This window comes from Emys orbicularis, chromosome 14 (genome assembly GCF_028017835.1).
Source record: "Emys orbicularis isolate rEmyOrb1 chromosome 14, rEmyOrb1.hap1, whole genome shotgun sequence".
NCBI classification, from domain to species: Eukaryota; Metazoa; Chordata; order Testudines; family Emydidae; genus Emys; species Emys orbicularis.
In genome coordinates, this window is record NC_088696.1 from 41,081,752 (window position 1) to 41,105,148 (window position 23,397).

At 44.8% G+C, this 23,397-nt stretch overlaps 1 protein-coding gene across 4 annotated transcripts in view; it reads right to left on the reverse strand.

Annotated features, from left to right (window-relative positions):
- NUTF2 (nuclear transport factor 2) overlaps window positions 1-23,397 on the reverse strand; it is a 61,499-nt gene that overhangs the window by 8,729 nt on the left and 29,373 nt on the right. For 3 of the 4 annotated variants that reach the window (XM_065416504.1, XM_065416507.1, XM_065416505.1), the window contains exons 2-4: window positions 14,896-15,020; window positions 7,230-7,301; window positions 1,220-1,318 (exon numbers count right to left, since the gene is read on the reverse strand). In XM_065416504.1, the coding sequence (XP_065272576.1) occupies window positions 1,220-1,318; window positions 7,230-7,301; window positions 14,896-14,994 (270 nt within the window). In that variant the 5' untranslated portion in view covers window positions 14,995-15,020. The remainder of the gene's footprint in view (window positions 1-1,219; window positions 1,319-7,229; window positions 7,302-14,895; window positions 15,021-23,397) is intronic. The other variant, XM_065416503.1, reaches the window with a different exon arrangement.

The window sequence follows — 23,397 nt, forward strand, 5'->3', positions numbered from 1 at the left end:
CATGTGGGTAAAAATAATCTGGAGTAGCGTTCCCTCTAATTTTTCCCACTCATGTGCGGAATGAATTTTGTTATGTGCACCAATATGGAGGTGATGTGTGACAAATCACCTCCATATTGGTGCACAGAATAAAATTAATTGGGGGTGGGGCACGAGAGGACTCCCCCCCCCCCCCCCCAGCCCTTTCCCCGCCGGCAGCACACAGAGCTCCAGAGGAGGGGCCCCCCTCTCCCCGCCGGCAGCAATGAGCGAGCTCCCGGAGCCAGGGGAGAGGCCCGCGGCAGCCCTGCACTCCCCAACTTGCTCCCCTCCCCAGTCCCAGCCCACCCCCTACCTCTCTCCTCTCCAGGCCCCTGCTGCAAGGCCCTTTACAGCCTGCCGCGCAGCCACGCAGCTTAGAGGGAACTTAGATCTGGAGTAGCTTCAAGAGAAGGGACCTCTTCAATGCTAGATGGCATGAGCTCACTCAGACGATATTACCATTCCTGAATCAGTTTTGGCCAGAAAGAGGCAGAATAGGATTGCAGTAACTCAGATGCAATCCCTGGGGATTTGACCCAAGTGCCGTATCAGTCAGCCCTACTCTTCCCATACTGCGGCTGACTAACCTTAACCCAGCTGCCTGCACAGAAATGGAACAGCCAGGCTCCATTATAAGGACTGTCAACTAATATGAAGGACTACTGGACTGTCCTTGCACTTCCATGGACCAGCTGCACCAGAGGGCAGATGGAGGCATCACAGCCTGCATTGCTAAACTGTATGAACAAGGTAACCAAATTTACACCTTCCTGAAGAATTATGAACCAAGCTGCCATTAAACAGAAACTGCATCAGTTAAGACAGTGGTTCTCAACCCTCGGTATTGGATGCGGCCCACAGTGGTAACTAGGTTGAGAACCACTGAGTTAAGACCTTTACTGCAGCCATGACCTCAGTGTGAACAAGAACAGCAGTACATCTAAAAGGCCAAACCAAAGAAGTGATGCTTCACATGACATTGCTGAGGTGCAGTGGTTTTACGAAGGGCTTTTAATCTAGCACGGCAAGCAGTCTCTCTTGGAAATGTTCTACACCAGAAGCATGACACCCCAATGTAGGCATTAACAGGTGCCTCCAAGGTACATAAGCTGTTTTACAAACATCAGATGATTAAGTATCCTGAAGAAAACTTTAGGACATTAGCATTTGTTTCCCTGTAATGGAAAGGAGAGTTTACCTTAAGTTGTCCCACAACCATACTGAGTATACAACTGTCAGGCGTGGGCTGGTGGTCTTGTGACGTGATGCTGTGCTGTATTTTTTGAAAAGGAAGGCTCTACAATGAGAAGGAAAAGAAGAGGGTGAGCAGATAGGAATATATTATACAATACACATGTCATGTAGGAAATCAGTTAAGTGCAGTGGTATAAGAAGCTGAACTAGTTTGGAAATAGACACAAGTTTACATCCTCAGTGCCACAGAAAGATGCAGGTGGTCAGCAGAAAAACACAGGTACTCAGCTGAAGACTTTCTACTAAAGAACAAAATTAATTTTGCAGAGAAACAAATACTCCATAAGCCCCATCTCAAAGTGCAAGTCAGATTTAGCAGCTACCCTTTTAACGAAAAACACTGTCCCTCTGGCGTGACAACCTGGACTTGTTCCTTCCAGCCCTGTGAAATGCTGCAAGAAATCTTCACCAGAGAGGCCCTTATAATTATGTTGTTGTAGGTTCTCATCTCAGAGTCCCCATTCTCTTCTCCCTTTCTTTCCTTTCTGTATTCCACTTTCTAGCATCTTCACTCCTCTTATCTGTTCTCCTCAGTTATTTCAGACACACGGATATGATGGCAACTGAATACTGCCAAGCTAAATTCAGCTAGGTTGACCACAATCAGCTAACCCATTTTTAAAGGTGTTGAACCTGGTCTCCACCAGCTGCTAAGGAGTGCTTAAAAAGCACTCCCCTTTTTTCTTAATCTAACTAGACAGCGCTGTATGTTCGCTTTATAAATGAAGTGAAGCTCTGTTCAATATGAACTTTCATACTCGTAAGAGCTGTATTTGAAACAAAAGCTGTGCTAGTATCACTGAGGCAGGTGGCATGCAATTTGAGATCCAATACCCATAGCTCTCTGCCAGTAAAGACCACAAACTTTTGCTTTCTCATCAGTATAGTGGCTGCCAGCAGAGGGCTCAGAAATGTCAAGTTTAGTCAAATGTACCTGTAGGGAGAGCGTCTTGGTTTCTACATGGGAGGAAATGCTTCCCTTATACTTTGGAAACTGGTGCTTTCTTTTAATATAGTCTGGTTCAGTAAGCACCTCACATGTGAACAGCTGATGAGCACTGGATTTGAGAGAAAAGTTGGGCATGACAATTATATTGTTGGTCTGCAGAAGGGAATACTCTATCTATAGCTAATACAGCAGGTTTATTAAGTTCAGCATCATACACAGAACATCTTTGAGGGCACAACAAAAAGCAGCATTTAGTAGCAGGTCAACGAACGCCCATGTTGGTGGCAGTGAATTTGTGCACCCAACGCATGGCAGAGACTCTAGAGAGCAGATGTTTGCCGTATTGGTGATAATGTGGCTGCCTGACACCAAGTGCCATGGTTAGGTTAGACCAGGACATTCATTCAAATCCCCTTGCCCATTTTCCTCTGAGCCTCACTTTCTGATACATTTCCCCAGGCTGAATCGCTGAGATTTTAGCAGAACCCTGCTTGCTTTGCGATGTCCCATAGCTCCTCACCTGGCCCAACAGACCTAGTGGCTGCTAAGAACATTTGCAGGAGGTGGATTGAAGGGGTTTCACTGTAAGATGCCATCTGAGTTTATTTTGGTTGCTGGTCCCCTTATATGTGCTGCTGTCTTTTTAGCATAAGTGATCCTATGTATGGTTATGTGCTTTTCACTTACAAAAATAAAGATTTTAAATCCCAAAAAACCTTCTTCAGAAATGCAAGAGAAGAATCATATAAGATTATTCTGTTAGTTAAGGCAATAGACGAGGATTCAGGAGATCTGCATTCAGTTCTTAGCTCTGCCAGACTTCCTGTGACACCCTGGGCAAGTCCCTTAATCTCTGTGCCTGGGGCTATGGCTTCACGGTCTTATTTAGAGTTAGCCATCTCCATGTAAAAAAACACTCCTTTTTTGCAATGAAGATACAGCCTTCACTCCTGAGCTGTAAAATGGGGATAACACTACTTCTCTTCTACCACCTTGTTTTTATTTAAATTGCAAACTATTTGTAGCAGGCACGGTCTCTCACTGTGCGTCTGCCACTGGGGCCCTGATCCTGGGCGGCGCCTCTAGGAGCTACAGATAAAAGCATCACAATTAATAATAAAGGTTTTGCAGACCTAATGACATCTGTGCTACCCTGTTGCCTTTAGTGGATTTGCACCAGTGTAATGGATTGGAACTAAGTAAACAATTCAGTTGATGCACAAGAACTACAGGCCAGGTCCCTCTCAGCTGCGTTGGCTCTGCAGGGCTAACGGGAGCATTCACAAAAGAAATGGAGCATAGAGCGAAGATGCTCGGCACTATCTGCACTCCGCAGGCCCTTTCAGAACACAGGCGTTTAATTCCCAAAACTCAAAATGCTGGAAAACCAGGATAAGGAATTACAGTGACACTTGGCACAGAACACAGACAGTCTTCACCATCCCCTTCCCTAGTGAGTCCTTCTAGGGAAATTACAGGATCTGGTATGTCCCTCAGACTCTGCCAACCAGCAGCAAGTGCTCCCTGAAGTACAGTGAGAGTCTGCTGGCCTGTATGGATAGCAGGGCTGATTGGGAGCTGAGAAGGGCCAAGAGAAAGTGGCAGGGAGAAATAGGGTACTGGTCTGTTCCCAGGTCCTAGAGACATCTCCGCATGGGACAGAGTTAAGGCTGTTTGGGGATATGTTTCTACTCTATATAGAATCTTATCCTGCCCTCATCACCGGAGTATCTGAGTGCCTTCCAGCAGTGGGAGAGAACTGTATGTGCTTAGTTCCTGTGGGAGTTTGTTTCACATTCTTGCACTGGCCCTCAAGAAAACTCCATCTCCTGCACAAACAAGCTTTTCAGTTCTGTGTGGGACATGTCACCTTAATTCAACATTTCCTGACTCTCCCCCACTCGTGTTTTTCCCCATACTGCTAGCCTTCTCGTAAAGGGAACTTTAACTCCACATATCCTGGTGTGCCACCATTCCAGTGCTGGGAATTAAACTCTCCAGGGACACAGCCCAGTGATTGCTGGCAGACACTGCCTATATCGTTTTAGGCTGGGTCCAGGGGAATCAGCCAAGGAAGGATCTGCGCTCACAGCTGTTGAAATCTCAGTCAGCACCACTTTCCGTAACTCGCCTGCTAAATGGTGTGTTGAGGGGGGCGGGGGGAGAGGTTAAATCACTGAGCCTCTGATTCACTGAGCTCTTCCTTGAGAAGCCAAGCCCAACTTCCCCCTCTCCCTCACGGATCAGGCAGGGAAACTCCCCTGCAATGATGCTCACAAGAAACCTGAGGCAGGTGATGTCTCTACATTTTCATATGCAAGAAAGGTCAGTCAACGGGCCCAGGTTTTAAATGCCAATTGTTTGAGTGTCTGGTGATCACGGTCACTTGTCTGGCCTGAGGATGCCTCCTAGACTGGTCTTCCTGCTCCTACCTGGGGAGCCATCCTGCCTTTCCTTTCCAGTCAGGAACAAGGGAACACCAGGTAAACAGAGGCAGTTTTGTTCTGAATTGGAGAGTCCAAATAGTATAGGATAGAACTGACATGAATACTTCCCAGATTGAGATTTAGTGTTTGAACAACACTCATCAGCATGGTCAAGTTCAATTTAACACAAATCCAAGAGAGAACTCCAGAGCCACCCTTTGAAAAATGGCATGTCTATAAAAGCACTGCTGCGGGCCCACCAGGGTCTGTTGAGCTATCATACAGCAAAGCCATCTAAGGTGAGAGATTTGGGCTGGAGGTGGAATTGTCAGCTCCGATACCTGCTGAAGTTCACCTTGTTTTCCCAAGAGACGCTTTTCTAGAGCAACCCACAGCAATAAAACCCCACCCAAATCCCAGCCATTGGAAAACCTCCTCAAGCTTCTGCTGCTCAGAACAGAATCAGTCGACCAAGCCTGGATTCCCATGGATGCAGACAAATGCTAGGTCCTGTTCAGAGAAGCTCTTTGGGAGAAGGGATTTTTAATCCAGGAACTCCTAAAGCTTGAAACTGGGCTGCCTTCCCCATCTCTATTTCCTGTACATTCAAGTACAAATATCCTTCATGTGCGCTTCCAACTCCATCACAGGAGGTCAACAACCAAAGACTATGTCTTGAAGAAATGTCTTCCTTTCTAGAGGATCACTTTGCAGAGTCTTCTGGAGAGTTGTGGAGTAAAGAGAGTCCCACAATAGCAGGACTGTGCAGCACAATCTCTAGAGGAACAGGAGTTTGTGCACTTATAGGCCTTGTATGTGCTAAATTAACTGCATGAGCCACCTTGCAAAACAGAAATTAAGAGATTATGGGGAGTGTAGCAGGGTGGTCACCCACTCCTGCCTGGGAAGGGTTAAAGCCAGCCCTGCAGAGGGCTGGGGCTGTGGAAGGAAAGACCTGGGCTGATTGGGAGAAGCAGCTGCAGCTGGCCCTATAAAGGCTTGAGCCAGGAGCAAGGCGACACTCTCTCTCTGCATTCAGAGAGAGAAGGGCCTGGCTGCAGGAGCTAGAGACAGGGTACCTGAGGGGAGCAGGGCTGGGGAAAGGCAGAGGAGCTGGGGAGCTCCAGCCTGGAAAGCCCCAGGCTGTGGCCTAGCATTGGGCCAACAGGTTCTGGGGGTTGCAGAGGGCAGCCCAGGGGTAGGCAAAGGCAGCAGGTCCAAACCCAACCTGGCCTGCGATGAGTGGCGTATACTGCAGTCTGCCCCAGGGAGTGGGGCTAGATGGGGACTGGCAGTAGCCTTACACTGAGGTGAGGTGGGGTTAGTGGGTGGGGGTTCCCCTGGGAGGGGAGACCCAGAGTGGGTGGGTACTGCCAGAGGGCAGCACCCAGAGAAAGGGGCACCGGGGTCCAGGGAGGGACACGGGGGCCAAGCGGTAGTGGATCAGCAGCCTGCAGAGGGCGCTCCGGGCTGGAAATCTAGCTAATTCCCGGAAGAGACCAGCAGAAGGCACCGCAGGGGTGAGTCCGCACCCTTACAGGGAGAATTAACAGCCCACTCTCTGCAGTAAGAAACTGGGATTTTTAGGATTTCAAAGCACTATTTTCTGGAGTAAATGAAATCCAGAAACTGACAAAACTGGGAGACTGCAAACTTTAGAGATGTACTAGGGAACTTGGTTTTCACTTGACAAGAGAATTGCATGTTATCTGTTAGCAGCAGCAGGTACACCTCTACCCCGATATAACGCTGTCCTCGGGAGCCAAAAAATCTTACCACGTTATAGGTGAAACCACGTTATATCAAACTTGCTTTGATCCGCCGGAGTGCGCAGCCCCCCCCCCCCCCCCCCCCAGAGTACTGCTTTACTGCGTTATATCCAAATTCATGTTATAGTGGGTCACGTTATATCGGGGTAGAGGTGTACTTTCATGCCAAACATGGATGTTTAGCATTGATTCTGCATCCCTGCAGGCCCTTGATTCACTAGAAGCAAGCAGTGTCCCCAAGGGACAGCAGAGTGTCTCTAGAGTTGTGAGTTGCAAAGGACCCTGGAAATCTAAGTCCCATAAAAGCAATATTTGAACACTGAGTCATCACCTCTGAGTAAGCAACAGCTACAGAACTAGCAGAATCTTGTCCCATTAATAATGTCCCAGCCAGCCCAAGAAGCGAATATCTCAATGCTGCGAGTCTCAACTAGTGGACTGCACTGTGTTTTCTAACAACGTGCATCACAGGAAGAACCAAGGAAAGAATACATTCAGTGAGGTGAATACCCCATACAGCCCAATGAGAGAGAATCCTGTGACAGAAGAGAAATTTGAACCTGTCTTACGCAATAGCTCAGAAGTGGAAAGGTTTCCCTACACAGAGTGCTAGGGAATATGTTCTAAAGTTCCTAAGTGACTCAGGAGCCTAAGACCCATTTTCAAAGTTTAGGTTCTCAGTCACTTCTGAACATGTGATTTAGACACTTTTGAAAATGTTACCTTCCGTGTGAGAAGCAAAACAATTTAGATCTTTAGAGCAGTTTCCCAAAACATTTTGTTTAGAAAAAAAACATTGCATAGACTTACGGAGAGTTTTTCAACTATAGCTGTTTTGCCCTGGCATTGCTGTCCTTCCCAGGTAAGGCATGATGCATCAATCTGAAACAGTCAAAACAAATTTGGTCACAGCCTGCTTGGGAAAGTAAATAAACTAATTCTCTTCAATAACGCCAGCAAGGGAAGACTTACCAATGCTATGCATGCACACAGATTTATCAGAGCTCAAACTGGCTACACTCAGCTTCCCTAGGAAAAGTGAGGCATGTAACTGTTTGCATGGTTCTCTACAGAGCAATTAATTATGTTATGTCAATTACACACTTCACTGCCTCCTGTAGCTAACTCAATGGATTGCCAGTACTGTTAATAAGGGTAGGAGTCACTACTGGCTGCCAAGGGTACAAGGTAAGGAAATTAGTTACCTAAAGGGAGAGGGGGAAAAACAAATGCAGACGGAGCAATACAAGTAGTAATTGGTTTTTCCTGGTGGTCTGTGGGATTGGGTAATGACGACACTTCATAATCAGAATATATCGGTCAAAAAAGCTGCTTCAATTGTGTCAGAGCAGGTGGTGTTTTTTTCTGGAAACTAAAGGAGGACAGGAAGAGAAGTAAAGGACATCAGACACACCCAGAACAGATGAAGAGCATGAAGAATTTATGCTAACAAATCACAGAAATTTAGAGATTAGAAATAGACATGTCCTATCAGGGCCCCCAGATCATTTCAGGAAAGGCAGAAAACTTTCTAGAGAACCATTCTAAAACTTCATCCAGTGTGGTTTTCAAGTGATTCAGACAGCTTCCATTTCTGAGCCCTTTTAGGCTGTAAGAGGCAAGAAGCCTGCCCTCTCAGTGGTCCACTAAAGCTGCTTCTTATGAGCACCAGAACAAATGGCCACTAGAAGTTAGTTTCAGAGGTTGCAGTCAGATCAATCTCTTGTCAGACCAAGGCTATGGCTACACTAGGAGCTTACAGCGGCGCAGCTGAGCTGCTGTAAGCTCTCTAGTGTAGCCACTCTAAGCCAACAGGAGAGAGCTCTCCCGTCGACTTAATTAATCCACCCCCAATGAGCGACGATAGCTATGTCGGCGGGAGAAGCTCTTCCTCTGACATGGCACTGTCCACACCGGCACTTAGGTCAGTGTAATTTACATCGCTCAGAGGGTGGCTTATTCACACCCCTGAGTGACATAAGTTATACCAACATAAGTAGTAGTGTAGACATGGCCCAATAAGCTGGATTCTCTGAAGCATGAGCATTAAAAAAATCACACAATCTTCCTTTTTAAAATAAATAAATATATAAATCAATCAATCGTGATTTAACTGAGCTTTACGAAGCCAAAACCTAATTGAAAAATTTGCACTATTGCAATTTTTATTTTTATAATCAACTGAATTATAAGTGCAATTTTTTAAAGCAGTTTTCAGTGTCATTAATGGTAGGATTTCTTATCTGAAGCCCACAAGAAACTGGAACATTAAAACTATATTTATTCAAAACTTCTTATAAATCCATAATAGTACAATATCAGTGTGTCTACAAAAAGCTTGCAATTTCAACACAGAAAAATTGTTTAGCATTTCAAAACAAAGTTCAAATTTGTGAAAACTTTCTGTGAACACACACACACACACACAGTTTTATCATTATTAATTTCATAATGCAACATTTTAAAATTACAATCCAGGATCCAAAATTGTTATTTAGTTACCTTAGAGTCCCATTATTCAAACTGACTGAAGGTGCTTTTAAGGCTTTCAGAATTTAAATGCTCAATAAGGAAATAAGGAAAGTCAGCTTTGAAGACCTATCTGTTCTCCAGCAAATATCTGATTGCACTAAGCTGAGTGATGAAAACAGGTAATTCAACACCAGTAGAAGAAACTGGAGCTGTTAACAGTTGCAACTCTTCTTTCAATGTCGTCTTTCTTTGTTTTCAGCCAGGCTCTTTACTTGAGATTTCCATCTCTGAACAGCTGTTACATTTTTCAGTATTTCACTGGAGAAAGTAACTTTCTGAAATAAAGACAACAGTAGCCTGCTACAGCAGATACTGTCAGCAGAAACCCATTAAGTGCCAATTGCCCTGTTGTGAGTGGAAACTGGCACATGCAGGTATCAATCATATTTTACAAAGTGACATGGCATTAATGCACCATCATAATGCTTTCAGAACATGCACCACAATTGTAGTCAGTAAATTTATTCAGTCTTCAGGACTTCAACAGTTTCAGCAATTGAACATGAATTCCTCGCTACAGAACGGAGGGCTACTGTTATTGACATCCACAACCAAAGCCAGGCCTCAGCACCCCTCTTCACACCAGTATTTGTCACCTTCTGGCAAAAACTCAACATCCTGTCTATACTGTTAGCAGATTTTCATTAACTGTCCACTTTGAAGAAGTGCTCCACCTTACTTCAGGAGGCATGACAAAGAAAGTGCACAGTCAATATGATCTGATATTCTCTCCTTCAAAGTCTCTTGACAGTAAATTTAGCATATGTGCAGATCTTATATCCGTGCAGACCTTTTGACTATCACTAGCGGCTGAAGTCAAATACTCATGCAAATGTGAATGAGCTGAGATATCAATGCTTGTCATACAAGTAAACAACTTGTGCCTCATCAATAATCATAATACACAATCAGTTCCTTGTAAACATTATATCTGAAAAGGATCTGGGGATGATAGTGGAGAACAAATTGAATATAGTCAACAATGTGATGCAATTGCAAAAAAGGCTAATATTCTGGGGTGTATTACTAGGAATGTCATATGTAAGACATGGGAGGTAATTGCCCTACTCTACTCAGCACTGGTGGGGCCTTAACTGGAATAGTGTGTCCAATTCTGAGTACCACACTTTAGGAAAGATGTGGATAAACTGGACAGAGTCCAGAGGAGAGCAACAAAAATGATAAAAGGTGACGTGACCTATGAGGAAAGGTTAAAACAACTGGGCCTGTTTAGTCTTGAAAAAAGAAGACTGAGCGGGGACCTGATAACAGTCTTCACATATGTTAAGAGCTGTTATAAAGAGGACTGATCAATTGTTCTCCATCTTCACTGAAGGTAGGATAAGAAGTAATGGGTTTAGTTTGCAGCAAGGGAGATTTAGGTTAGATATGAGGAAAAAATTTCGACCTGAAAGGGTAGCTGAGCTCTGGAACAGGCTTCCAAGGAAGGTTTTGGAATCCCCATCCCCGGAGGTTTTTAAGAACAGGTTGGACAAACATCTGTTAGAGATGGCCTATGTTTACTCAGTCCTGCCTCCGTGCAGGGAGCTGGACTTTATGTTCTCTCAATGTCCCTTTCAGCATCACATTTCTATGATTCTATTTGGACACTCACATGCTCAGTTTCTAAAACCTCAGTCTTCTCTTCAAACACTTCATCCACAAGACATCCAGTCACTGCAAACCCTGGTGGAGCAGCATTTCAACCTTTCTGACTTGTGACTGTTCAGTACATCAGAAGATGGTACTGCTTACAAGCACAGCACCATCTATTACCTTGTCAATTTTGTGTTCTAGTTTGTGGTGTTCTCAAAACAAAAGATGAGAAAGATGACCTGGGGGTGGTCTTTTTTGGTGCTGATGAACATTAAGTGTGAAACCTAACAGAAAACTCTGTGTAAAGTCAAATTCTACAGAATTGAGTACAGAATAGCCACTTCAGTTGTTTAAGACTAAAATGAGAAGAAAGTAACTTAAGTAAATGTAAATAAAAAATGGATGTAATTTTTTTGAAGATAATGATTTTATCTGACCTGCTGTACTCTGCACAGTATACTACATCACCTTGTTGCTTCCAAGCTGTTTATTCTAGTGGTTCATATTTAAGTTGGTGAAACATTTGTCCTTTCCCTTCAGTGTCATAATCACTATAACAAACTGCTTTCATATAACTAAGATCGGCAATATCCATTGGTACTTAAAACATGTCCTGTACCTTGTTGAGCTGCCACTTAGGACTAATTCAGTCAGGACCAAGCAGCTCACACTGGCCTCAGAGGGCTTATGCTCAAACAAGACTATTTTTTATCATTCTTTCAAAATATGGCCAACACCACACTAGCCACCCAATTGTCCGGGTGATGAAGTGATCGCCTGTTAAGTGCTTCAGGGGATGACCTGTACATCCATTGTCCCATGCCCCCATCAAGTTACTATAGTTTAGGCTTGAAATTAGACAAAGGTTTCTAATAATCAAAGGAGTGAAGTTCTGGAACAGCCTGCCAAGGGAAACAGTGGGGGCAAAAAACTTAACTGGCTTAAAGACTGAGCTTGATAAGTTTATGGAGGGGATGGTATGATAAAACTGCCTACAATGGCATGTGGCCGATCTGTGACTGCTAGCAGCAAATATCTCCGATGGCTGGTAACGGGACACTAGATGGGGAGGGCTCTGAGTTACTACAGAGAATTCTTTCCCAGGTGTCTGGCTGCTGGGTCTTGTCCAAATGCTCAGGGTCTAACTGATCGCCATATTTAGGGTCAGGAAGGAATTTTCCCTTGGGTCAGATCGGCAGAGAGCCTGGGGGGGTTTCACCTTCCTCTGCAGCATGGGTCACAGGTCACTTGCAGGTTTAAACTAGTGTAAATGGCGGATTCTCTGTAACTTGGAAGTCCGTAAATCATAATGTGAGGACATCAGTAACTCGGGCAGAGGTTATGGATCTATTACAGGAGTGGGAGCGCGAGGTTCTGTGGCCTGCAATGTGCAGGAGGTCAGATTAGATGATCATAATGGTCCCTTCTGGCCTTAAAGTCTATAGCACACACTTTGTTCAAAAGTTCAGTGAAGAATTTTTTTTAAATGCGCACGCACACACACACACAAAAAATGAGCCGAGTGGCTCTGTTGTGTGTGAACCAGACTTCAAGCAGACTAGAAGCAAAATGAAATCCGTTTCTAGCCGCAGATTCCTGATGCCCTTTGAGAGTCAGCATAGAGCTCAGATGATTCAGAATACCATCTCCTTCATTTTGGTTCCTGTCTGACCAAAGCCTCAGTCTACTTTTTTTAAACGCCTGTTGCTTTAAGTGGTCACAGGGCAGACTGACTCAGATGCCTTTCTGGTCTTTGCTTCATTTCTGGAGAAAGGAAAGAGTCTGGTTTTTTTGGCATGGTCTGAGGGCTCTGGGTATTTCCTGAGAAATACGTATTTGGGCTTGGTTCTTCTTTTGTCAGAGGACACATGAGAAGGACTTGTCATAGCAGTGCGTGCCCTGGCTGTGCAGAGCTGGTGGAGGAGCTGTTGAGCAATCCTCTAAGTGCTGAGCCCAGTTCAGGAGATCTGAGGAAGACAAACTATTGGCTACTGAAGATTCTGGCTGTCCTTGCTTGTGGAAAAAGGACCAAGCGTAAATGTTCGGCGATTAAGGGCCCATGTTCTGTAGGGATCCATAAGGAAGATGTAACTGCTGAAAAAGCTCTGCCTAAAGGTCCCTTGTGGACACTGTCTGTGAACATATCACTACAGGAAAAGTTGTGGTAAGGGGGTCCCTGCAGACAGTGGATATGGTAGCTGAAGTAGGGGACAGAGGAGCAGAGCAAGAAGCAGTGGTAGCTGGGACAGACTGCTGAATTCTCGTGCATCCTCTGGAAAAATAGATGCATCTTCTGTGGAACTGCTATACAGAGGATGCAGGAGCTGGGGCATCCACCATGCCTGCTGATACCTGCATTGTGAAGGGCATGGGGCAGGCACTGCTCATGGTGGAAGTGGTGCCCTCAAAGCCCTACCAGTGCCACCTCCATTGGGCCTGCTCTGAAATAGCCACTCTGGCCTGCTTGCAGGAGGAAGTTGCAACCTGGGTCCTGTTGCTGGGTGAAGGGGCTTCCACCAATGCACAGTTGAAGGGGGAGCACCAGAGCGTACACGTCCTAGTCTCGCTGCCTTTGTTACTTCAGTAGTTTTCTCCACCCTGCTAACGCTTTGGCTGAGGAGTGGCTATGGTGGAGATGGGAGCTGGACAGCTCCAGAGGGGTTTAATCTGGGGACCCCCACAAAATAATTTGGAGCAAGTCAGGAGTAAAATTTTCAATTCTTGTGCTCGGAAGCGAAATACAGCATGGGATGATTTAGTTGGGAATTGGTCCTGCTTTGAGCAGGGGGTTGGACTAGATGACCTCCTGAGGTCCCTTCCAACCCTGATAGTCTATGATTCTATGAAGCCTGAGAACCACATGCTGCAGCTACCAGGCACAGCTGGGACTTACCAAACTCCATCTGATTGCGAGGTCTAAGCCTGCTTCCTATGCACCCAGCAAAAGGAAAGCCCACAGTGGGAATGGAAAGCCTGGATGTGAGGTACAACAATCTCCCTATGCCACTGTTCACCACCTGGTGTACAGGGAGCTTCCCTGGCACCAGCCTATACGCAAAGAGAGTCACAGAAGGCAAAACAGAGTAGAGAGTAGCTAGACCTCAGACATGGCTCCACTCTGTGCTTGAATGGAAAATGAACATGGATAGGCTGTTCAGGCATAATTAGGGCCCTACCAAATTCACGGCCATGAAAATTGAATCACGGACCGTGAAATCTGGTCTCGTGTGCTTTTATCTATACTATACAGATTTCAAAGGGGAGACCAGCGTTTCTCAAATTGGGGGTCCTGACCCAAAAGGGAGTTGCAGGGAGGTTGCAAGGTTATTTTAGGGGGGGATGCAGTACTGCCACCATTACTTCTGCGCTGCTGCCTTCAGAGCTGGGTGGCCGGAGAGTGGTGGCTGCTGACTCAGGGCCCAGCTCAGCAACGCCCCACCAGAATCAGTGCAGAAGTAAGGGTGGCAATACCATCCCATGCCATCCTTACTTCTGCGTTACTGCTGGAGACGGCTCTGCCTTCAGAGCTGGGCTCCCAGCTAGTAGCCACTGCTCTCCAGCTGCCCAGCTCTTAAGGTAGCGCTGCCACCAGCAGCAGCACAGAAGTAAGGGTAGCTGTACTTCAAACTCCACCCACACCATAACCTTGCAATCCCCCCACAATTCCTTTTTGGGTCCCCTACAATTACAACACCGTGAAATTTTAGATTTAAATAGCTGAAATCATGACATTTACAATTTTTAAAATCATATGACCATGAAATTGACCAAAATGGACTGTGAATTCGGTAGGGCCCTAGGCATAATGCTGGCTGTGGCACAGTCTTGAGATCATGGAGTGCACATTTACCTTTCCCATAACAAAAACAGCTGCTGTCCTGCTCCCAGCATATTCTCGGGTTTATAGATGCTGACCCTGATATCCCCAGTTCAGTTCCATCTTTGAGTTCCCAAATGTACCTAATTCAGTTTACCCCACTAACTAGCAAAACAAAACAAAACAAGCATGTGGCTTTTACACAGAGGTTTCATCATGGGACAACCTATGGTGCTGTCACAACCTACCACCAGTTGGTGCTATTCTGAGCGCAGCTGCACGAAGCAGGCAGGCAATGCTAAGCAGAAGAGCTAGACACGAGAGGGGCAGGGAATAAATCATCCAGGAAGTGTGACTGAGATGACTAACATTTTGGATTTGGGGGGAAAAAAACATCAGCTTTTCCAGTGCAAGAGTTTAAGATAAACATCAATGAAATCTGATAAGGGTTATGAGAACCCTCCTCCCACAGGAGAGAGGCAGAGTTCAGAAGTGGTAGAGGGCCCTCACCCCCCTTCATTAGGTACTTACATACAGGGATCCTAACTGGGTCCTGTCTGTATCAAATATATGGTAGTAATGTTGTACAAAACTGGATCCAATCTGCTCCCAAATAGGCTTGTCTCCCATTCTGAATCCTCCGCCAGAGCCAGTGACTGTAAAAGAAAGTCAGAAAGAACAGTTCATAGATTCCAAGGCCAGAATGGACCATTGTGATCATCTAGACTGACCTCCTGGAGAGCACAAGCCAGAGACCTGACCCAAAGTAATTCCTTCAGCAGATCTTTTAGAAAACATCCCATCTTGATTTAAAAGTGGTCAGTGCTGAAGAATCCACCACGACCCTTGGTAAACTGTGTCAATGGTTAATTCTTCGCACCATTAAAAAGGTACACCTTATTTCCAGTCTGCATTTGTCTAGCTTCAACTTCCAGCCATTGGGTCATGTATGTTTGCTATAGCTTTCTCTCCTACACTGAAGCACCCATTATTAAATATTTGTTACCCATGTAGATACTTAAAGACTGTAGTCAAGTCGCCCCTTCTGACACGAAAGAGCAGCCAAACGCTGTGTTAATATGTAAATAACAGAGTTAAATCAGTCTTAGACTACAGCCTTACAGTGAACAGCCAGCCAAGAACATAACTCTCACGGGGCTTTTAGACTACCAGATCTATGCTGCTGCAATATAGCAGCCGTCTACAGCATGACTGCAGATGTCACACACAGCTGCATTTAGGGAGCTTCTGCACTTCTCTGGCACAGTGGCAATCATAGAATCATAGAATATCAGGGTTGGAAGGGACCTCAGGAGGTCATCTAGTCCAACCCCCTGCTCAAAGCAGGACCAATTCCCAACTAAATCATCCCAGCCAGGGCTTTGTCAAGCCGGGCCTTAAAAAACCTCCAAGGAAGGAGATTCCACCACCTTCCTAGGTAAAGCATTCCAGTGCTTCACCACCCTCCTAGTGAAATAGTGTTTCCTAATATCCAACCTAGACCTCCCCTGTCATCTGCCACCACTGAGAACAGCCGAGCTCCATCCTCTTTGGAACCCCCCCTCAGGTAGTTGAAAGCAGCTATCAAATCCCCCCTCATTCTTCTCTTCTGGAGACTAAACAATCCCAGTTCCCTCAGCCTCTCCTCAGAAGTCATGTGCTCCAGACCCCTAATCTTTTTTGTTGCCCTCCGCTGGACTCTTTCCAATATTTCCACATCCTTCTTGTAGTGTGGGGCCCAAAACTGGACACAGTACTCCAGATGAGGTCTCACCAATGTTGAATAAAGGGGAACGATCACGTTCCTCGATCTGCTGGCAATGCCCCTACTTATACAGCCCAAAATGCCGTTAGCCTTCTTGGCAACAAGAGCACACTGTTGACTCATATCCAGCTTCTCGTCCACTGTGACCCCTAGGTCCTTTTCTGCAGAACTGCTACCTAGCCATTCGGTCCCTAGTCTGTAGCTGTGCATAGGATTCTTCCGTCCTAAGTGCAGGACTCTGCACTTGTCCTTGTTGAACCTCATCAGGTTTTTTTTTGGCCCAATCCTCTAATTTGTCTAGGTCCCTCTGTATCTGATCCCTACCCTCCAGCGTATCTACCACGCCTCCCAGTTTAGTGTCATCTGCAAACTTGCTGAGAGTGCAGTCCACACCAACATCCAGATCATTAATAAAGATATTAAACAAAACTGGCCCCAAATGGAGAATGGAGCCTTTGATTGTGCCACTCGGTGATGGCCACTGGGGAATAAATTGCTTCCTCTGGTGTCCCAAAGAGCAAAGCTACAGTCACCCTCTCTGTAGCTACACCTCTACCAATAACCACAAGGCGGTGATCCCCAGTATTTCAGGGCAGCTGTTTTCTACATTAAATATCTCCTTTGGGCCAGTCAGTACCCACCACTTCCCATTCAACTAGGCAAACTAGCCCTCAGTGGAGTCTGGTCTGCTCTTGCAGTACCAGATTTGGACCAATCTAAACTCTGTTAGAGCATGCACAACTGAATGAGAGGAAGGAGGGCAGCAATTATGCACTGGGGCCCAGCACCAAAGCTCACTATTAAAAAATAGGGAGGAGAAACCTGAAGTTACAGCCATGACCTAGAAGTACTGGTAAGGATACCAGCAGGTGGTAGTCACTGCTTTATAGTTCTTATAACAGGGGAACTCTATTTTCCCCAGAAATTACCCCATCAGATGCAGTCTCCCAGGATGGATTAGGGCTGGTATCCCCGGCATACAGTATGGAGACTTATTAGTCAAAGGTGGGAGCAGAAACTTTTTTTTTGTGCCAGTTACAGAATCAATGAGTCTGCCATCTTGTTTTGGCAAGTTACAAACTGAGTATTAAGCTCAAGTGTACCTTCCAGATCTGTGAATAGAATGACAAAGGCTAGCCCCTGGAGCAGCTTCTTGTGGTGCCCACATACCTAGCCTTGATCACCGATCCTGGGTTCTCCATCCGTTAGCAAGTATAAGAAAAACTAGAATCCACAAAAGCAGCACCACTATGTTTGAGATCTCAACAGGGAGAGGTAGGCTCAGATAATCGCCTGTGAAAGTATTGGCAGAATGTTCTTTGGCTGTTCTAATGGAGGTAAACTTAAGAAAACGTTGCAGGGCACTACGGGATAGATAACCCATCTGACCTTACATGAGAGAGTAGTCCCAGATCTAGAATGCTCAGGACGGATCTAGCTGACATTTTCTGGCAATGAGCTGATGGGGTAAAACATTCATGTTAATTATGAATTAAGGCAAATGTAGATACACCTCTACCTCGATATAACGCTGTCCTCGGAAGCCAAAAAAATCTTACCGCGTTATAGGTGAAACCGCGTTATATCGAACTTGCTTTGATCCACTGGAATGCGCAGCCTCCCCCCCCCCCCCCCCGAGCGCTGCTTTACCGCGTTATATCCAAATTCATGTTCTATCGGGTCGCGTTATATCGGGGTAGCGGTGTAGTTATATCAAACTTGCTTTGATCCACAGGAGTGCGCAGCCCCACCCCCCCAGAGCACTGCTTTACCGCATTCTATCGGGTCGCGTTATATTGGGGTAGCGGTGTACTTTCTGAGTCTAAAAGGATGAAAAGTTTGTGGGTCCCTGCATGGAGGATTATTCTTAAATATTGCAAGGGTGTAGTAGTAGGATTTTGTGTTTGTATGTATGTAAAAGACCAGATGAGTCTTCTATCCTTCCTACAAGTCTCATTCATCATTAGTCCCCAAAAGAAAAAAAATAAGACTTTCTGAAAAAGTATTAAGTTGCTTTATTAGGGCTTAGGAATAGGCACATGTTCCATACTCTATGAATGTGTTGTTCCAATAAGTCATCTGAAAAGAGGAGAATGCAACTTCCTCATCTGATATAATGACAAATCACTGCACACTAAAAGTGAAGAGTTCTCTCCGAGCTTCTCTTTTCTAGCACCTCCTTGTTCCTCACAGGGGATGTGTGGGGGGGTGTCCCTTGTTAATTTTGCCTACCTCAAAGGATCAACATAGATTACCTTGAAATGTTTATCTTCAGGACAGTAACTTTTATGGTACAAAAATCTCTGAAATAATACAACTCTTTTCCTACTTGCCAGTGGGTCTTTACTCTCTACTTGGACAGCACCAGATATAGGCAAGGAGGAGCTCGAATCACTGTACAACCTAACTGCCCAATATCAATACTTGAACAGTTCTATTGTGGTAGCACCTAGAAGCCGATCACACGGTGAGCTCCATTGTGGATGGTGCGTTACAAATATACACGGCACAGTCTGAACTCCAGGCCTGGGTTCAAACCTGAACTCAACTTCTGGGCCCAGATATAGAAATGGTGCCCAGCTGGAGTACCTAATGAACTCTTATGTCAACAAGCTACCAGGCTAAACTCACTCAAGCAAGAGTTCTGAATATTCCCCAGGTGTGAGTTTTAGTGGTCTCAGTGGCACAGCATGAGAACCTTCCACGTCTACAATCCTGTTCAAATCTGCACCCAGATGTCCAGTCTTGGGTTTTCCTAAATACTCGGTGACCATTCACCCACATCATGAGACTCCTACACAATTCAGTGTGGCTACCGAAGTCTGCCCAGAGGTCCAGACCTGGAAGAGCAGGAGTCACTGCAGGGCAGCATTAAGGTGAACTACGAACCCTATGCAGGAAGTTTGCTCAGTAGCTGTCTGCTTCCTCACATTAGTGCCAGCAAGAGCCAGATGTAACAGTACCTCTGTCAAACACAAAGAACTCATTCACATTAACAACCCTCATCTTCTTTAAAGCTTCTTCCCCCCACGGACAGCCAGAAATCCCCCACTAATGCTGCCGTTTAATTCTGAGCCAGCGCATCACTATTGATCATTAATACCCTGATGGACACTGCTGACAACTAGAGAGAGCCCCTAGTTTAGCAACTAAAGAGTTTAAGAGAAAACTGCAGGGTAGGGAGAATCCAATTGCAGAGATGTGTATGCCTCTAAAAATGGAGGTATTAGATACAATAAAACAGGAAGCAGACATCTTGACAGTGAAGGTAGCTCTGGGTGTATATTAAGGGCAGCAGGCTCAGCTGTAGTAGGCAAATTCCAGTATCTAGTTAGCCACTGTTCAGTGTTCACACCTTCCACCTAGTCTTCAGAAACAAATGCTGTTCTTCATTTGCCAAGTGAAGGCTGTTTTCAATATATATCCTTAGATCTAAACAGTGTTTCAAATCCAACTTTTTTTGTAGAGTGAACCACATCCTAGAGATGGTCTCAAAGCCAACTATCCTTCCATTTGCAATCATACCGCATCCTTGTGGGAACTACACCAATTGCTTGCATACAAGAGTCACATTAGGAAAATCTAGATGTATTTTTCATCTGTCTTTAGTCCAGTAAGGTCTTGTCTACACACAGTTGCATCAGTTTAACTAAAACAGGTTTAAAAACCAATTTAGCTAAGTTAGTGCAAGATTTCTGCATGGATATCTATACTAAACTAAACCTGGCACAGAATGATTTAAATTAAATTATTGTATGCAGTGTACTGTAGCTGTGTCTGTCCCAGGACATTAGAGAGACAAGGTGGGTGAGGTAATATCTTTTATTGGACCAACTTCTGTTGGTTGGAGACACAAGCTTCTGAACTACACAGAGCTCTTCCTTAGGTCTGGGAAAAGTACTCTGAGTAGTACAGCTAAATACAAGATCAAACAGATAGTTTAGCATACAAGTTTAGCATAAGTAGCTGTTTGGTGAAGGCAGTTTTAAAGTATGATAAGGTGTATATCCCAGGCTTCCTCCTCAGAGCACATACTGTGGTTTCAGAGTATCTGGCTGTAGATAACAGCCGTCTTGGTGTGTTGGGGTGGTTACTGGATCTAAGAAGGTAGGTGCGGTGATCTGTGGGTTTCTTGTATATAGTTGTCTGTAGAGTTCCATTGTCAAAGCTGATTGTGGCGCCCAGGAAGTTGATGCCAGTGTGGGAGTGTTCCAGAGAGAATTCTGTTATCTAGGGGCCAGGCACTCAGATGCCACAGAATGTGCTCCAAGGAGAAAGTCCAGGATATACACCTTAACACACTTAAAACCTCCTTCACCAAACAAGGACACTCCACCAGAGAAGTAGATTGCATCATGGAACGGGCCACCCAAATACCCTGAAAGCATCTGCTTCAGTACAGAAATAAAGCTCCCTCTGACCATATACCCCTAGTTGTCACCTACCACTCCACACTAGAACCCATCGGGGTATCAGCAAACTACAACCCATGCTTGATGGGGACCCCATCCGGAAAGAAGTGTTTCGTGAAACCCCTCTTCTGGCTTTCAAACAACCTCCCAATCTCTCCAAGATCATCATCAGAAGCAAGCTTCTCACAGACCTGGACAGACCAACTCAAAGCAGCACCAGACCCTGCCAGAACAACAGATGCAAAACCTGCAGACGTATCTCTACTGCTAAAATGATCAACACCCCAACACACCTTTCAAGATCCATGGGTCCTACAGGTGCCCATCACAACGTGGGGTATACCTTACCCAGTGCATTAAATGCCCCAACAACAACTATGCAGGTGAAACCAGATAGACAATCACTATGTTTTTCAATGAACTCACAAAGGAAAATGATAAAAGACAAACACACCCTATCATTCTTGGGTGTAAACTTTTCACAAAGTGATCACTCTATATCTGACCTAACAGTAAAGCCCTGCGGGGATACAAAATTTGTATCCGCATCCGAGCCACAAACATGGTCAACGGATATCTGCATCTGTGGATGCAGATAGCTGCAGATTTGCGGGGCTCGACTGCTCAGTCCTCAGCCTCAAAGGCAACCTCCACAACACTTTCAAAAGATGAGCCTGGGAGCTTAAATTCATAACTTCACTAAACACTAAAAATCATGGTCTTAGTAAAGACACTGGATTTATGGTTTATTACAACAATCTGTAATCCATTAACTCCCTCTTTTTGTCATATGACTGCAGGGGCATTGACAGGCCACTTCTCCTTGAATGTCCTTTACAACAGTATTTCTCAATGACTAGTCTGTGGACCAGCGCCGGTCCCGGAGATCTCTCTGATACGGATTAGGAAGGCAGCAAGCCGGTCTCTGATATCAAAAAGGTTGAGAAACACTGCCTTAGAATATGTGCTAACTGCTTATGCTAAAGTATCTGTTTGACTTTGTATTTAGCTGTAACACTCAGAGTACCTTTCCCAGACCCAATGAGCTCCGTGTAGCTCAAAAGCTTGTCTTCTCTCACCAACAGAAGTTGGTCCAATAAAAGATATTACCTCAACCACCCTGTCTCTCTTAAATTAAATTGATTCCTTACTGAGTGACACTACATCAATGCAAGCCATTTTAAAATGGATTTAAGGGTGTCCACACAAGGGTTAAACTAAATCAAGTTAGTGTGTTAGTCAGCATCAAAATAGCATTCAATGTAGAGGTGCACGCAGCACAAGTCTGAAGTGAAGCACATTCCCAGAACAGTTTGCAGTTTTGGTTTACAAGGAGCAGAAGAAGGGTCCATTGTTATCTTCTTACTCTATTTGATGCTTTAGATTTGTTTGCTCTACTTACAATTTCTGATGTTGCAAGAAGTTCTCTCTCGAAAGGCAATTACTTTGGAATGAGTTGATCTCCTTATCAATCGATTTCCAGGACTCTGCTCCACAAAGGAGGACAGGCAGGAGGCTAGTGTTAAGTGTGTGTGTGTGTGTGTGTGCGCACGCGCCAATCATGCTACTTTTCCAAATCTTTTCAAATTTATGAAAGTTGTTTGCTGCTTTTGATATTCATAACTTGACATCTAGCATAGCGTCACTATTGTATCTCTCTCTTCCCGGATAGGTAACATGATTTACTTATTTAGCATTAGTTCGTCCAGTCTCATGGTTACTTTTGGAACATTGATAGCCATATATTTTGTCTTCCCCTTGTTGATGAACAAACCAATTTATTTTGCTGTATCTGCCAAAAGCTGTGTCTTGTTCTTCCATTAAGCAATATGTTTAAGCAAGACAATGTCATTAGCAAAAACAAGGTCATCCAATTGTGCTTTATAATTTGTCCATAAAATTTGTCAGTTGCCTTCTGTGGTTACCTTCCTCATGACATAGTCAATAACCGGTGCAAACAATAGTGGGGACATAGTACATCCTTGCCTTACTCCAGCTGTCACTGAAAACCATTGGCTGATGTCACCATCTGAATGCACATATGGCATTATCATGTAGATCCTTGACTATTCTAATTATTTTGCTGGTATTCCATAGAATGCCATAATTCTCCAAAGACTGCATCTCTGTACGCTGTCAAACACCTTCTGGAAATCTATAAATTTTATTACAAGAGGTGCTTGTTTCTCCATACGTTGTTCCATATTGTTCTCCGACATATCAATATGATCTGCACATGACCCCAATAGTTTAAAACCTGCTTGTTCCTCTCTAGGTTGAAGGTAAATTTGTTTCTTGATACTTTTCAGGATGCGGCACGTGATTTTCACAGGCACTGAGAGTAATGTGATTCCTCTTCAGTTACTGCTGTTGGCAATTTTACTATAAGGCCTCTCTTCCACCGAGTTGGATTCTTTTTCTTCATTCCAAGCAAAACCAAAGAAAGTCTGGAGGGCTATTTCATCACTTGCTCTAAGCATCTTTCCAGTAATATTATCCTTTCCATCTGCTTTCTCATTTTTGAGTTTACTGATGGCTTTTCAAACTTCTTCCACTGTAACATCTCCTAAATCAACATCAAGCTCTAGTGGTAGGTCTTCATCATGTATGTCTAGTAGTACTAGCAGGATGTGCTAACAGGAGTGTTGTAAGTAAGATACGGGAGGTAACTGTTCCACTCATAGGCCTGGTCTACACTACGACTTTAATTCGGATTTAGCTGCTTTAAATCGAATTAACGCTGGACCCGTCCACACAACGAAGCCATTTAATTCTAATTAAAGAGCCCTTTAATTCGATTTCTGTACTCCTCCTCGACGAGAGGAGTAGCGTCTAAATCGATTTTGTCAATCCGAA